This window comes from Eriocheir sinensis, chromosome 15 (assembly GCF_024679095.1).
Source record: "Eriocheir sinensis breed Jianghai 21 chromosome 15, ASM2467909v1, whole genome shotgun sequence".
Classification (NCBI taxonomy): Eukaryota; Metazoa; Arthropoda; class Malacostraca; order Decapoda; family Varunidae; genus Eriocheir; species Eriocheir sinensis.
The window spans coordinates 3570081-3587580 of record NC_066523.1 but is presented as its reverse complement, the minus strand read 5'-3'; the positions used below and the strand labels follow the sequence as shown (position 1 = coordinate 3587580).

At 47.1% G+C, this 17500-nt stretch overlaps 1 protein-coding gene across 8 annotated transcripts in view; it reads left to right on the top strand.

The window, feature by feature from the left end:
• Window positions 1–17500, top strand: part of LOC126998780 (protein C-ets-2-like) — a 267281-nt gene that overhangs the window by 160715 nt on the left and 89066 nt on the right. For all 8 annotated transcript variants that reach the window (XM_050860815.1, XM_050860812.1, XM_050860813.1 and 5 more), the window contains one exon: window positions 10538–10594. In XM_050860815.1, the coding sequence (XP_050716772.1) occupies window positions 10538–10594 (57 nt within the window). The remainder of the gene's footprint in view (window positions 1–10537; window positions 10595–17500) is intronic.

Below are 17500 nucleotides of genomic sequence, written 5' to 3'. Positions count from 1 at the left end.
AATCTCGGGGTCACGGGCCCGAGCCGCTGTTTGGGTGGCGGGTGAGTATGGTTGAGTGGGTGGCTGTTCCTGTCAGCCGGGGGAGTGTGACCTCTAGGAGAAGAGTCGCTTGATCCCTGTGGCAGAGACTGGGGCATGATAACTAGACATATACTTGCTGGAGTTGGGTGTCTACTTGGTGACTAGACTACCATGGAACATTAATTGATTCGACGATGATTCATTTCTGTTTTTCTTCTTCAAACCTCTGTAACTAATGGCTTTTGTCGAATCTAAAGGGTGTTTTTTTTTCTATTTATTTGAGAAACTTAGGTGTTGCTTGTGTTTTGGATCTTTCGTTTTCTTCTTTACCTTCTCATCCTTTTTTCCTTCTCTTTCTTCCTCTTCTTCCTCTTTCTTCTTCTTTTCTTCTTTTTCTTCTTCTCCTTCGTCTTCTTCATCTTCATCTTTTTCTTCTCCTTCTTCTTCCTCTTCATCTTCCTCTTCTTCCTCTTCTTCTTCTTTTTCCTTCTCTTTTTCTTCTTCTCCTTCTTCCTCTTCTTCCTCTCCTTCTTCCTCTTCTTCTTCGTCATCTCCTGGTTCTTCCCACCCACAGGTAATCGCGTGAGTTTCATTTTATTCTCTAAGCCTCCGAAGAAGGAAACTCCTCATTAACGGTGCGTCTTCCGGTGCTCCAAGAGGCAGTGGAGGCCTCGTGTGGCCCAGCCGTGTGCCGCGTGGCCGGTGCAAGGTGGTATGGCACGGGGTGGGTGGGAGAGGTAAAGAGAGAGGTAGAGGTAGAGAGAGAGAGAGAGAGAGAGAGAGAGAGAGAGAGAGAGAGAGAGAGAGAGAGAGAGAGAGAGAAGGGAGGGGCGGAAGGGAGTGTTGACGAACGGATGTGTCGTGTGGAAGGTTTTACAGAGCCTTGGACTACACGCAAACAGCACGACACCTGGCGAGACGCGAGCATTTCCTCCCCACTCACCTGCCGCCCCCTGCCTTACCTTTCCCTCTCCACCCCCACCCACTCCCCCTTCCCCTCCTCCTCCTCCGTGCGTCCCCTTACCTCTCCTTACCTTTCCCTCTCCACCCCCACCCACTCCCCCTTCCCCTCCTCCTCCTTCTCCTCCTTGCGTCCCCTTACTTCTCCTTACCTTTCCCTCCCATGAACCCACTCGTTACATCCACAAACTCCTTTCCCACCCTTTACACCTCTTACTTATTTTCCTCCTCCTCCTCCTCCTCCTCCCGCTTAGACTTCGAGACACCGACCGAGTAACAATATAAAGAAAAAAGGAAAACTCGATCTCAGATTAAACTTTATTCTCTCCAAGTTTTCCTCGTCGAAGTTCTTATATTGTTTTTTTTTGGGGGGGGGATTTTTATTTTTTTTGTCGCTTTTCCTCTCTCTGTGTGTCCGTCTGTCTGTCTGTATGTGTGTATGTGTGTATGTATGTATGTATGTATGTATGTATGTATGACTCTCTCTCTCTCTCTCTCTCTCTCTCTCTCGTGTGGTTCATGTTATTGTGTTGATCATAATTTGCACAACCTTCACCCTCCCACTACCACCACCACCACCACCACCGCCACAAAGGAAGCGTGGTCCGTAGCCTCCACTGACGACAACGAACCCCCTGGACCCCTCGGCTGCGTGAGTACTGCGTGTGGCTCGCCCGCGGGTCAAGGGGGAAAGGGAACGAGTATGCCTGGTGGAGGTTCTTCGTTGTGGCTGCCACCGCCTGACCGCAAATGAAAGATGAAATTCGGGGGTCCTTTTGCATGCTATACGACTCCACGCGCTGTTCTCTTTTCGTTGTTGTTGTTGTTGTTGTTCTCTTTCTGTTTGTCTTTGTTATTTGTCTTTTTGTCTGTGTCGGTTTCTCTCTCTCTCTCTCTCTCTCTCTCTCTTTATATATTTTTTCTCATATACCGCCACATAATGAAAGTATTCAGTCCTTCACTTTGTCAAGCAACCAACCATCTCATCAGATTCATTGCAGGTTTCCACTTCAATATCTAATCACTTTCTCACCCATTCCTTTGCTGACGCACCCCCTACTCACTGATAACATATTTACTCACTTTCGGCGACTCATTCCCTCAGGCACACTCACCAACCAACTTTGTCGAGAACGAATTTTTCTAAAGTCAGACCCTGAAGAACGCGTTTGGTTCACGTCTCACATTAGTAAAAAAAAAGAAGAAAATGTTTCCTGAAATGAAGAAAACAGTGATAAACATATTCCCTGAACCTTTATAACATTCCTTAGCCAAACATTGCTTTTTTATGGCTGTGAACGTCGGCCGCCCGAGTGAGTGGTTGGTTGGCTGGGCGATTGACAAGCTCGTTGACTGACTGATTAACTGAATGTTTACTCTTTTTTTACGAATCTGATCTCTGTTTAATTTACCTACTCTGTTGGTCTTGGATTCAAACATTGGCTTTCGTATTAGCAGCAATAGGTGGTGAGACGGTGGTGGGGGAGGCGGTGGTGGTCAGGTGGTGGTCGGGGGATCGGGGGTGATGGGGGCGGTGATAGAGGGGAAGTTGACATGTGGCCGTGTTTACCTCGAGTATTTACGCCGACCATCCACTGATAACAAACCGGCTGAGTCACCCTCGACGGAAAATGTAGAGAAAATGTGAAACCTGAAATTCCACTAAATAGGGTGTGCGGCGAGGGCTGGGAAGGAGGGATTGTGGGGACGAAAGGAGGTGCTAAATGTGCGGCCTTGTGTGGCTATGTGTCGGTGTGCATTACACTGTGTTGGCATGTTCGAGTGCCGGAGAGAGGAAAGGGGAGGTGCTCTCGTCGCTAGAGTGCAAGCGACACACGGAGACCCCCAACCTCCGTCTGCGAGGCGTGAGGCACAACCATGAATCTCCTCAGGATGGCGATGATGATAATGATAGTAATAAGTAGTAGTAGTAGTAGTAGTAGTAGTAGTAGTAGAAGTAGTAGTAGTAACAGCAGCAGTAGTAGTAGTAATAGTTGTATCATTATATTACCATTACTGTTGTCATGATGATGGGAAAGAAAAGGAGGAAGAAGAAAAAAGAAGAAAAGAAAAAGAAAAAAGAAGAAAAAAAAAGAAATAATGATGATGATGAGGAGGAGGAGTGTGACGAGGTGGATCATTTAAGAGCCATTCCACAGCACGTCACAGCGTCCACGGTTTAGCATGTCACCGCGATAAACAACAGCGGCCATTAACCAGACTGAAAAGACTCGTACCTGTAAAGCCAAACAGAACCTTCTTAACCCTCTTCCAATATCCCCTCAGCTCTTCGGTCTGTGCTCGTCAACATCCCAGCCTCTGTCCTCCCATCTGTCTTGTTTCAACACCGTAGGTTCTCCTCCGCTCTCCATCACACCATGTCTTTGTTGGCCTCCCTCTTCCCTTCCCCCCGCCAGCTTAGCACACTTCCCCTCCTCAACCAACGCACTCTTTATGGTACTACATGAACGATTTCTGTAATAATTCACCTCACCTTGCATTTCCTCCCCTCCCAGTCCGCCTGCCACCCCATAACACGCCTAACTTTCTCAAGACCTTCATAACACACGTCCCTTTCCTCCTCCGCGCCACCCATACCTCACCAATCTCCCTTTGCCACAGTTTTCCGCCTCGCCGCGCCTTGCCACGCCCCTCGGGATCTAGCCTCGTGGCCACGCCGCCTTGCTAGTCCCTGGCTAGTATAACGTAAAAAAGGGCAGGTGTGAGTCTCGGGCAGGACGGGTATCAACGGCGAAGTGGAGGTCACCCACCACGCCGCCCAGCACGCGCGCACGCCTCCCGCCTCCCAAACAGCCACCCCTCGTTGCCTCTTGACGGTCTGCTCTCGGGTCTAATACAAACACGGAAAATTATGTTATACAAAAATACTCTACACCTCCGTCGTCTGATGTGACTGCTCGTGTAGAAGTGTGTCTTTTGTTTGTTATACCGAATATTTGCACCACGACAAGACGTGTGGCTTGTCCTTGCAGCGCGCTCACCTGCCTCCTCGCCTCTCAGCTGTTGCGGCGCCCCTCGCCCTCACCTGTGAGTCAGCTGTGCCTCACCAGCTGTTCGTCAGGACACCAGAGAATCAACTAGCCTGATGGAGGAGGCAGAGGAGAGGTGAATACTATGATGAAAGAGGCAGGTACTCCTTCGTCATTACCTCGCCAGGCTGCAGGCCGATGTAGAGCCTTCACAGAGTATAACTATAAGTCTGCTCACTTAAGTCCGAGCCAAGTTGACAACATAAACCTAAGCGTGTTTGCAAGCTGAGTGCTGATTGGCTACTGCTATGGCTTCCAAGTTTTCTTTAACCTGTTTGTGTTTATCTCACGCAGCACTTTCTGCTAATCTGCACTGTGCTTACGAACACGCTGAGGTTTATGTTGTCAGCTCGGGTCAGACTTCAGTGAACAGACTAACAACACACCTCTTTGTAACTTACCGGACTAGAGCCGAAATGAATGATTGTAAAATACTTAGATCTATACCTTTACCCAAGAAAAACTAAATCAGGACCATATCTGTTTTTCTTGATCAAATTGTGACACCGGAACACTGACGGAGGCGCGGGGAGATTGATTATTGAGAATACTGTACAACAAGAAATAGGCCATTCCACTTCCTCCTCCGCCGTCTCTCTCTCTCTCTCTCTCTCTCTCTCTCTCTCTCTCTCTCTCTCTCTCTCTCTCTCTCTCTCTCTCTCTCTCTCTCTCTCTACCTAGGCTAAATAAACTCCAAGCATCATTACTACGCTATGGTAAAGTGCATCAGGAGTAGTGCATCTACAAGCCTTACGAACCTGCTAAGACTTGCGGAGGAGAATCGATAATGTGTTTGTGTGTGTGTGTGTGTGTGTGTGTGTGTGTGTGTGTTCTCATTGTCGTGCATAAGAAGATTCACGCCTTTTTTTTTTTACTTTTTTACGTAGTTCACGGAGTTCACGGTGTTATCCGAATGCGTGATTGTAAAAGTGTTATTAATGGTGGCAGTAATTATGGGTGCAGTGCTATATTCCAATTCTCTTCAGTCAGTAGTATTAAAGTTCTGAAGCATACGGAAAGACTGTAAATATATGTTGTCGCTCATATTTTTGTTGTTGTTGATATTTAAGTTGTTATCTTCCTGATGGTGAAGGCGATGGGGATTTTGCATTGTCTAAGTTTTTTTTTTAGTTTTTATTTACAGCAGAAGAGTCAGTTCAAGGGCATAAAGAAAGGTTACAAATGTTAAAAAAAAAGCCCGCTACTCACTGCTCCTAAAAAGTGGTGTTGTGTGGAGGCCGAGTTCACAGAGACCATCATCTGTTTTGGTGCCGCAGAAGGATGTCATTGCTCCTCTTTGTTACCGTGACTGCAGTGGTTGTAGCATCGTAGTAGCAGTGGTGGTGGTGGTGGTGGTAATAGAGTAGCAACATTGTGATGATTATGATGGTGGTGGTAATAGTAGTACCAGTATTGTGATGGCGTTGGTGGTCTTTGTTAACCATCATGATTATACCAGACGGTTGTGATGGTAGTGTTATTGTGATTATGTTGGTGGTGGTTGTAGTGGTTGCAGTATTATGGTGGGTGTGATGATGGTAGCAGTATTGTGGTTGTAGTGGTGGTGGTGGTGGCGGTAATGGTTGCAGTGTTATGGCGGGTGTGATGGTGGTAGCAGTATTGTGGTTGTAGTGGTGGTGGTGGTGGCGGTAATGGTTGCAGTGTTATGGCGGGTGTGGGGTGGTAGCAGTATTGTGGTTGTAGTAGTGGTGGTGCTGGCGGTAATGGTTGCAGTGTTATGGCGGGTGTGGGATGGTTGCAGTATTGGGGTGGTGGGTGGTGGTGGCGGCGGCGGCGTGTAGTGGCGGGGTGGCGGGGGGTCGTCTTGTCCTTCTAGGGTCGTCCACCCGGCCAGGTCTGCCACATGCCACTATGCGTTACAAACACCGCCGCCTCACCGCCCACGTGCACGTCATACCGCCTGGTGTCACGCCACGCCACACCACACCACACCACCTGGTTTCACCCCACCCCACACCACGCCACACCGCCTAACATCACCCCACACACCACGCCACACCGCCTAACGTCACTCCACACACCACGCCATACCGCCTGCCGTCACCCCACACCACTCTACACCGCCTAACGTCACCCTACACCACGCCACACCGCCTAACGTCACCCTACACCACGCCACACCGCCTAACGTCACCCTACACCACGCCACACCGCCTAACGTCACCCTACACCACGCCACACCGCCTAACGTCACCCTACACCACGCCACACCGCCTAACGTCACCCTACACCACGCCACACCGTTTAACGTCATCTCACACACCACGCCACACTGCCTGACGTCACCTCACACCACGTCACACCGTCTGACGTCACCCCACACCACGCCACACCGCCTAACGTCACCCCACACCACGCCACACCGCCTGCTCCTGTCACCTCACACACCACGCGACGCCGCCTAACGTCACCCCACCCCACAACATAGTTATCATCATCATCAGCAGCAGCAGTAGCAGCAGCGACTGTTACTAGTCCGCTGCAAGACAAAGGTCTTTATCAACTTCCTCTACCACTCTGTTAAACGTTAGTGTACTCCATCCTGCTCCGGCAAATGCTCTAATTTTATCTCTCCACTTGGTCCTCTGTCTGCCCTCACGTCTACAGTTCCTGAGTTTCCACTTTGTTTCATTGATTGAGCTTATCATTACCACCCTACGTCAGTCCATATCTCCTAGCCCGACGTCAGCGTCACACTACAATATACACCACTAAATGTCACTGAGCTGCCTGTCAGCGACGTAGTATAACCTAAACTTAACCACTGCGTCTAGGGTTCTAAATCTTCTTGTCACAAAGTAACATGAATAATTACATGAATGACTGTTATCCCATTATTTCAATGCTAGATAGAGAATGATAATATATCAGCACTAATTGAATATCCAGTGCAGTGGTGCAACAGTGGATATTATCGCAAGGTGGAAATTATAATGAGTATTAAACAGTAAACATGACGTTCCTCACTAAATGGTAGAATGCTGCTGGCCGTGCTGTGTTAAGCCTCACATTGGCCCGTCATCTGCTGCTCCTCTCCATCCCTCACTCGGCCTTTCCCTCCTTCACCCCATCGGAAGGCACCTCCGCGGGCCTTTGTGTTGCCAACCCGCCGTCCTTGGTTCCTGAGAGGGATGAATCCAGGATGTGCATAAAACACACGGAATCATAGTGATCTGTAAAACCATGCCAACGCTTGTGTGTGTGCGTGTGTGTGTGTGTGTGTGTGTGTGTGTGTGTGTGTGTGTGTGTGTGTATATATATATATATATATATATATATATATATATATATATATATATATATATATATATATATATATATATATATATATATATATATATATATATATATATATATATATATATATATATATATATATATATATATATATATATATATATATATATATATATATATATATATACACCCACACACACACGTTTGTGTGTGTGTGTGTGTGTGTGTGTGTGCGCTCATGGGTGTGGGGTAAGAGTAAAAATATAGGAGTGACTGCATTTTATTTTCCACTTGAGATATATGGGACCAATCTTGCAACATGAATGATATGTGAAATGTAGCGAACTTCCGCAGCACTGTGTACTGAACCCCTCTCGGGGGGAGGACCGGGACACTGGCAGAGAGGGGAATGGGGGGAGTCAGGAGCAGAGTAAAAGAGGCATGAGCAGGGAGGCCAAGGCATAGCCAGCCCTTGTCCACAAGTCCTCCCAAAGAGAGCTGAGTGAGCAGTAGATAATTAGCCAGCGGCCCGGGCTCAGGACGGTCTGGGTGGGGAGTTGTTTGGGGACAGTGTAGAGTGGACCAAGTGAAGATTGATTATCGTGTCTGCTTTTTTTTTCTTTTTAAGCCTGGCGATTTATATTGATTATTTGGCATTTTTCTTCCAGTTCCCATGATTCAATTTCTTTCATGGAAAAGAAAATTGGAAGCATATAGCTACTACGTTCGCTGCATTCCATCCTAGTTCAACCTTCCACCTGACTTACCGTCAGTCGCCAAAAGAATGTCGCTTTCGAAAGAGTTTCTGGATGGGATGTCACGGCCGACAGAACCTGGGATCTCTGTCCTTCCCCCTCCGGCCCTGAGCGTGCGTTGCGAGATGCGCCTCATCAACGGAAAAATGACGAATGTGCTTGTTAGTGGTGGTGGTGGTAGAGATTAAGGTGATAGTGGTACCTGTGGTGGTAGCGACGGTAGTGGCGGCGGCGGCGACGACGGTGGCGGTGGCGACAGATGGAGGCAGGGTACAGGGCGTGGCGCCACAGCGGCCAGCAGTCCGTGACGCCCCCAAGGCCAGCCTCCAGGCCCGGCGCCGCCACACAGAGCCTCCACAACCACCTCCCTGCCACGGTTACCACCACCACCACCACGTCCCACCATCATCACTTTTTTTTAATCCTACTATTCCTCATCCTCTCATCCTTGTCGTTATTGTTATCGTCCTTGCCGTCGTCATCCTCATCACCATCGTCGTCATCGGATAACCACTCACTTATAATTTGTTTTTGCGTTAAGTGTTTACTTGTTAAAATCTCTCTTCTATTCCACAAAAGGTTACGATGAAGTATTTCGTAATTTAAATATTTTTTTTCTCATTCAGCCAAGAGTTTGCCAGGAAATGAACGATGGTTCAAGTTACCATATTTATTTGAAACAAAAAGTAACTATCTGCCGAATAGACTATTATTAAGCCTCTTAGGCAGTAATCCCTTGGCTTTAAGCTTCCTGTTCTTCAGTGTTTCCATGTTTCCTCTTCATCCTTCTCCCTCATCCACCATAACTACCATCCCCCCTCCTATTACCACCCGTCATTAAAACCCTCCCCCGCACCCCCACCCCAACCACCTAACCTTCACCTCTCCACCACCAATGCGTCACCAACCACTGCTCGCTCCACCACCGCCTTGCATGCCTAAACTATATATTTTCTCAGATTTTTTTTTATTCATCTCAATCTCCCGGCACGCACACTCCCGCCCTCACCACTTCTCCAAGAATCTTTTCCTTCCTTCTCCTTTTCATCTCTCCATCCCTTCCTCCCTCCCTCCCTCCCGTCTTCTCTCCCTTCTCTCTCTCCCGTCCCCCTCCATTCTCCCTCCACTCCAGTTCAGGCAGGTTGTGATTTCCATGCTAGAATGTGGCGAGGTCAGGCTGGATGGAGGACACGGTGGCTTGGTTTGGCCTTCCTGCACGGCTTTGTGTACCTCCAGAAGGCAGCCTTGACCAGTAGCAGGCCAGGGGGAACACAACGAGCAGTACCCTTCCCCTAGCATAGCCACATAAGGCTCTGGTGTATACTGCCACATGCACCGCTCGGAAGAAGAAAAGAAAGAGCTGCTCAGAAAGAAGGGTTAGGATGGGAGAAAACCGAGCAGTACCCTTTCCCTTGCATAGCCACATTAGGCGCTGGGGGTGTATACTGTTACATTCACCGCTCGGAAAAATAAAATAAAAAAGCTGTTCAGAAACTAGTGTTAGATATGGGAGAAAACAACGAGCTGTACCCTTTTTTTAGGCTGTTCACGTAAAGCGCTGCTGTGTATGATTCGTGAAAAAATAAAAAAATAAAATAATCTTCTTAGAAACTAGAGTATGGTGTAAAAACTCTATCATAGTGTTGTGTAAAGTTGATGAAGCCCTCCATGGTTGTATTTGTCCTTGTAACATGGATGGAAAATTGGCGGTTCTGTCTATTTCAAGGGAACTCTTTTTTAGGAGGGGGGTGCGGGGTGCGGCGGGGTGCGGGGGGCGTAAGCGGACGCATAATTTTGGCACACGTTAATGATTCTTGGCTGTTGCTTCCTATCTTTTTATATTTATCGATCGCTTGTCATGTCTGTTTATCTGTCTATTCACCCATCAACCTGTCTACCAATCTATCTATCCGTCTGTCTACTTGTATTTGTGTAACTATTAATATATCCATCCACCTCTTCGTCTCTCTTCTTACCTGCGTGTATCACTATCTATCTGTCCACCTGTATGTATGCATGTATCTATCAATCTAGTTATCAATCTATCTATCGATTTATTCACCTGTCTATCAATTTATCTGTATCTTTATCCGTCTGTGTAACATATTTATCAAAGCATCAATAAAAATAATGTATTGTTTTATGACGTTAGGTTAACTCCACAGGCGGAGAAAGACTTGATTCCTTAGGTGAGGGTATCACAGAGGAAACTTATCCGCAGGTGTAAAAAAAAAGTTAAGAGAAGCAAAGGTCATTCCGGTGTTTTTAGAAGGGTCGTGTCTGAGGGAGGTTACAGGCTACAGGTGGTCGTGTCTGTCTTCCTCTGTTATGTGTCAGTAGTTCATGTCGATCAAATTACGAGCATTTATTTTTTTATTAATTATACATGTCGACGTCAGAGTGTGTGTGTGTGTGTGTGTGTGTGTGTGTGTGTGTGTGTGTGTGTGTGTGTGTGTGTAGGTCTGAGCTTGACTAACTATCCTTTCTTTCCAGGTAAGTGCACGGCCTACCCCTTCCCCCTCCCTCCGCCGTGGCCTTCACTACTGCCGGGTGAGTACCATGGCCGCTGAGGCGCTGCTTCGTGTCACACTGCAACACACACTCTTCTCTTGGGCAAAATTCCAGATACGTTTTATGTTCAGCAACTTATGTATATAGTAATCACCGTAATCTACTACTACTACTACTACTACTACTACTACTACTACACTTTATGCGCTGGCTGTCCGATCGCACCTTTTCTCCACCTTTACCTGTATCCCTCGGCGCGGCGTGCAGGCCACCGCGCGAGGCCCCGTGAGCCCCTTCCTGCCGTGTGGCGGATAACCATCAGGCGTTGCGTAATGGTGTGTGTGTGTGTGTGTGTGTGTGTGTGTGTGTGTGTGTGTGTGTGTGTTAATGAGAGTGAGACAGACATACAGACAAACAAACAGCAACCAAGGAACCTTATCCAGAATACCTGCCGGTCTCTTGGTTACCTGCACGTGGTGAGGCTCGTCTCAACAACACGGTGCACGGGTCCTTTGTGGCGTGCTCATAAAAAGGAAAATGTCTTGTTGCCACGTGACTCACTGTTCTTACGTATCTACACTGCCTACGTTTCAGTCAAGGCACCCGAATGTCTCAATAACGGGATGTCATCTATTACCACCGCGATCCAATATCTTTTAACTCAAACCATAACTCGCTCCAACGAGTGTAAAATAAGGAAGTCACAATATACGGACAGATTGATCACGTCCTTCCTTTAGATTATTTTAACTTACTCTTTCAACATATTCCGGCGCCACTATAAAACACTTGCCTGCGCCATGACGGGCTGGGGTCGACTACCATTCAGGCCCCTCAAGAAAGCCTACCGGAGCTATAGGCTGGCACGTAGAAAAAGATGAATAAAAAACAATATTCCGGCCTACTGGAGAAAAATAATGCGAACAAATACTTATCTTTACTTCATTATTGATTGATGATTACGGAAGAAATATGTGACGCGCACTCAAACTCCATTGTGTCACGATCAAGTGGTTGTATAGAGAGGAACCAAGCTGTTGCCAATGCGTGAACATTATCTCAAAAAACTTTCTCCAACGGACCTTCGCTTTCTCTCAACACCGTCTCGTCTTTGCCGTTGGTTTTGTCCGAGCTTTCCTCTCGCCACCACGGGCTTCATCTCTCAGCAACACCCCTAATTCTTTTCATCAAGGATCTGGTGATCTATTTAATACAAGTCTGTTGCTCTTTTATCGTGAGCCTCATATCTTATCCCAGGTTTATTTTTAGCATATTTCTGGTTTCTAGCATTGATACGATTTCTTTTTAACACATCCGTTCCTGTCGAAGTATCTGTGTAGTTTCTTCATCCTTAGCGTGCTATATCACCGTGAGACCCATTGCCTTACTATGTTCTGTTTTTAACACTAATAATGTCATTTTTAACAACTCTGATTGCTTCTCAGTATCTGTATAATCTTATCATTAGTCTTTATAACAGAGAAAGAGACCGACAGACCAAGGGCAAAGAAACGCAAGAAAAAGATTCGAAAAAATGTGTAGCAAAATCGCATAACAAAAGTGTAACTAAAATAAAAACATGAAGCATAACATGAAAAGCTTAACAAATCGTTGAACAGAAAAGGGCGCAACAAAAATGGCCGCAGCGTTCTGTTCCCATTCATATAGATATAAAAGGACGCCGGAAAAGAATGATCAATACCGAAAAGATGATACCTGGCCTCTAATACAGATCTGCTCCCTCTGTCCGTAACGCGGGTGCCGGCATTGTCGAGGGCATGCGGCTTAGTCTCAAGGGGCTCCAGGGAACGTACTGAGTCTCGTTAATCCGATATCCTGAATCCCCCAGTCTTCTTGGCCGCCTCCTGCCCACGGTGGAAAGAAGCGGCTCAGTGAGTGGTGGAAACTTGAGGGGATAATGTGACCTACTTTTTACACGGCTAAGGTCACGGTAATCCCTTTGACAGGTGTGTGGCAGGTGTGCGGGAGGGGGCGCTCAACCTGTCAGGTGTAGCGGGATCATGATGCATGCGGTGTGGATGTTGAATCTTTTTGTGTGTGTGTGTGTGTGTGTGTGTGTGTGTGTGTGTGTGTGTGTGTGTGTGTGTGTGTGTGTGTGTGTGTGTGTGTGTGTGTGTGTGTGTGTGTGTGTGATTGCATCGATTTGTGTCACGTATATACGCCTCATAAACACCTTGTAATTCTTATTAGGGGGACTGTCTTAAAAGTCATGTAAATTTAATAAGAAAAGTAAACATAGGAGGAAACATTTAAAGCTGGCACTATGTAGAGGGCAGCACTGCACGTATCGGTTCTTCTCTCTGGAGCCAGCGACTCAATCAGGTCAGTCCGCTATACATAAAAGCAGTATTAATTGTTCCCCATTCAAAGTCAACGGAGAGAAAAACACTGTCATTGCTGTGAATATCCAGCTGGAGGAAATCGTTGCCGTGTTTTTCTTAAATTGATTGATCGTGTTACACTGCATGGCTCTGGAATTATGTTGATCATCCTTTAATATATTCGTCTGCCAAAAAAAGCTTGAGGATTTTCTTATTTTGCTGTGGGACTGTTTCTCTGATCATTAAAATAGAAGGTGACAGCTAAATCCACTTTATTGCGACGTCACTAAAGTACTGAATCGTTAATTGAGATCGTTTGAATCGTTGAATCGTTGAGAACCATTGAGATGTATGCCGGTATATATATGTCAAAACCTAAGATGGTGACATATGCTAGTTATGCCGCGTGTCCGTCACACCTCCACGCTTTATCTTCCAGGGAGTTTAATTATTCCTTTACATTTTCTTACCTCGGAAATGGAAACTTTAATTTTACAACCTGCATGAACTACACAAAGTCCAGCATTTCTTTGGTCTGTATCACCACTACTCGCATGCTTTTCTTGGGCCAATTCCTCATCAGTCCAACACCATCACTGTTTTGGTAGGCGCATAAGCCAGACAATGTTCCAAGTTTGCTGGCTTCCTATAAAGCTGCAAGGACTACGAAGGGGTTTTGCAAAGTGTTAGGTAAGAAAGTAAAGGCTTGACGATGATATACGTGAAATTCTAGTAATCCTTCGGGCTCTGTAGAAAACCTAACAAACTCTTAGAGATATTCGGTTTGGATGTTCATAAAATCGAGGTGTTGGTTTTAGGGGGTGGTGATGTTTTTTTGCTTTTTAGAGTGAGGGCGTGCGGTTCGGGGGCGTGTCGTTAACATCCCATTATGAGTGTCACACCTGCCCCGAACACCTGCCTCACCTGGGTGGAGCGCAGGAAGTGACTCCCCAAGTGGCTGGGCGTGTGAGGGCGAGGGGAGGAAAGGTGACGGGAGGGGGAGACCCGGAGAAAGAAAGGAACCGAAAGAGAGAGCGAACGAGGGGGATGCTGTAGGAATGCATGAGCGTGCATAATTTACTATAAGGTAGAGGAGGTGTGTGGGTGTGTGGGGGTGGGGGGGTGGGGGGTGGGGTGTGGGTGTGGGTGTGGGTGTGGAAGTGGATGAGAATGAGAATGAGAATGAGAATGAGAGAGAGAGAGAGAGAGAGAGAGAGAGAGAGAGAGAGAGAGAGAGAGAGAGAGAGAGAGAGAGAGAGAGAGAGAGAGAGAGAGACACCAACATTGAAAAACAGACATACGGAGAGAGAGAGAGAGAGTCGGGTGGGTAGCAACCATTGAGATATTTTGAACCTGTGGGCGTGAGAGTGAGTCACTATATAGTTTTTGCGCTGGCATGTCCTGAATGGCGATAAGAAACAGCTTGAAGTAGGAAAAAGAAACATAACAGCAGGCGGCGCAGAACAGAGAGAGGGCGCTTTGTACGGCGGGATGCTTGAACTGTATAAAACGACTCTAGAAGGTGAACGAAATGCGAGGGGCAGAGAAAGGAGGACGTTTGGATGCGTGTGGTGGTGTCTGTGCGTGGGCGTATGGGAGGTGGCGCGGGTGGCGAAGGAGGCGTTACAGTGGGTGGTGGGGAGGAGGATGGAGGAGGAGGATGACAGAGGAGGAGGAGAGAGGGGAGAGAGAGAGAGAGAGAGAGAGAGAGAGAGAGAGAGAGAGAGAGAGAGAGAGAGAGAGAGAGAGAGAGAGAGAGAGAGAGAGAGAGAGAGAGAGAGAGAGAGAGAGAGAGAGAGAGAGAGAGAGAGAGAGAGAGAGAGAGAGAGAGAGAGAGAGAGAGAGAGAGAGAGAGAGAGAGAGAGAGAGAGAGAGAGAGAGAGAGAGAGAGACAAAGTTATCAGGGTGTTGTCAAACCGTAAATCAAAACGCTTATCCTTTTATTGCGGGAATCATGATTAACAAAACTCAAAATCCAAAACGATATCCTAGGAGGAGGAGGAGGAGGAGGATTATCACGTCACACCCAAGCGACGAACCTAACGCCCGAACGAGTGCTGAGGCTGAGGCTGACACGAGAAACGGAGGTACTTTTCACAGACTCTTCGCACCACCCTGCCGACTCTGCCCACTCCTTAGGTCCTTAGGTTGGTATAGTCAGATGCTCCCGCCCCTCACACACATTATTTCCAAAGGTCAAAAAGGAGGTTAATCGAGTTCTAATGAGTGTTCCTTTAGGTTCACGGTACAGAAGAAGGCTCAGACTACCAACAGGGTCATAAAAGTACCCCTGGAAAGGCCCTAAACTCCCACGAAAGACTAGTAAATTACGTGTTCTTGGGCGCAGAAATGTTTAAAAATATGGCCCTTGCTCTGCCCCATGACTGCCGCCTCGACGCTTCATGAACAGATAGCAAGTTGGCCTCCGCTGCTGCCACGACTCCTGGGACACGCACAAGAACTGCAGCCGACTGTGACTCCTGCAAGAGGGGAGGATCAAGACGCCTCACGCACTGAATGTGATCGATGGCTTTTGACGTTTGCCTTTGTTTCATTGTATATGGAGCAGGATGTTGGCGGCATACTGTTTTTTTTTTTTTTTTCCAGTTATGCTTTGCCTTTGTTTGTCTCCCTTTCCTAAATAAAAAAACAAAAAAAACGAAGATACGTATAGTCACTGGTAGGAATCACACACACACACACACACACACACACACACACACACACACACATTTCCCCTAAGCCTCTGTAGTACCTTCCTTTCAATCCGCCCTCTCAGTGTCCAAGGCCTACACAGTAATAACGTGAGTCCTCCCCCATTCACCCGCCGCCCCCGTGATGCTATCGGCGACTCCTCTTCCTCCCTTCCGCCGGGCCGCCGCTGCTCACGTGGTCACCTCTCGTGATATTAATAAGGTAACCACGCGTGGCCAGACCCATTTCCTGAGGGACGGGAGCGAGTTGGTCCACACCTGCTGGGGATGTGACCCTTCCACTCGCCCCTCACCCCTCTCCCACTAATCCTCCCATGCCATGCTCCTGTACCCTCTCCCTTCCCTCCTTTCTTTCCATCACTGTCGCAATAATCCTACTCCACCATGCACACTAATAGCCACGCACTTATATTTTTCTTCCACGGACCCAGTTTTCTTTCACTGCTCCACATCTCCCCTTTTCTCCTCTTCCACATCGCTTTCTTTCACCTCTCCACATCTCCCTTCTTCATCTCTTCCACATAGCTGCCCCTTTCCTTTCAACTCATTTTCAATCTCCTCCAACACACTTCTTTCCACCTCCTCCACAATGCTACCCCTTTCCTTTTCCTCTACCACACTGCCTCTCGTTTTTACATCACCACACATAGTTTCTTACCCTCCACAGCTTTCCTCTTTCTTCCTCTACAAAAAAAACCTTGTCTCACGTCTTACCACACAACCCCTTTCCTCCAACACTTCTCTTTCCTCCCCTTCTACCACATTGTCCCTTTCCTTTCCCCTCCCTTCGGCCCTTTCCTTTTTCCTCCTCTCAGTCCCATCCCCTTGATCCCCTTGTAGAATCTCTCCCCTCCCTCCCTCCCCCTCCTCCTTCTCTCTCTCTTTCTCTCTCGAAATCATCCCCTTCTTGCTTCATCACTATCTTTTTCCTCTTCATTTTCATCATCTTTTATCACTCTGTATCTTCTTTTCCATGTTATTCTCTTCACATCCTCTGTCGACATCAAATTGTCATGTATATTTGAATCCTCTCTTCCTCCCTTTTTCTTACTCCCCACTAACTCTTTTTTTTGGTCCACACATTTGCGAGTTAGTCATGTTCCCCTTTACCATGCATGCTCCTTACTCATTTGCCTCTGCCGCTTTGATCATGTCTTCTGCTACTAATCTATTTGGCTTGCATCTAAAACGGTGTCCATTTTTCTGCGTGTCTTTTCTTCCATGCCAACCTTTTGCCACTTCTAAAATTTTCCCTATTTTGTATATCCCCTATTTTATATCCATTCCCTTTTTCACATTTTTAACATAACATTTTCGGATTATTTACAGGAGCAGCGAGTAGCGGGCTTTTTTTTATTGTTGTTTCCTTTTTTTGTGTGCCCTTGTGCTGTCTCCTTTGCTGTAAAAAGAAAATGCTCCTTCTACTTTCAACTTCCATAAAATCGCCATGCTCTTCTTTAAAATCTCGAACCCTTCACTCTTTTCCATCATCAGCTCACTCTTGCTCGAACTCTTATCTGCCTGGGAGTCAAGCTGAGGTAGGAAGGGGTGGGTGTAGGGCGAGGAGGAAGACAGGAGGAAGAGAAGAGAAAGAGGGTAGGAATTGGCGAGCGGGAAGAGATGGTCAGGGATACGCCCACGATAAATACAGTCTCTACAATCTACATCCGGTCTTTTTCGCCTCCAAGTGGTCGGCCAACAGCTTCGTCAGTCTTGATCGCACTAGCTGGAGTCCTTTTGATCACGGGCACGAGTTCTTCAGGATAACTTATTCGTGCGTCAGTGGTGGCGACGGGTTTGAGAACGTGACGGAGCCTTGGAGGAAAACTCCTAAGAAGGAAAATTTTGTTATCATTTCTCCCACTATCAGTACAACTATTATAACAACC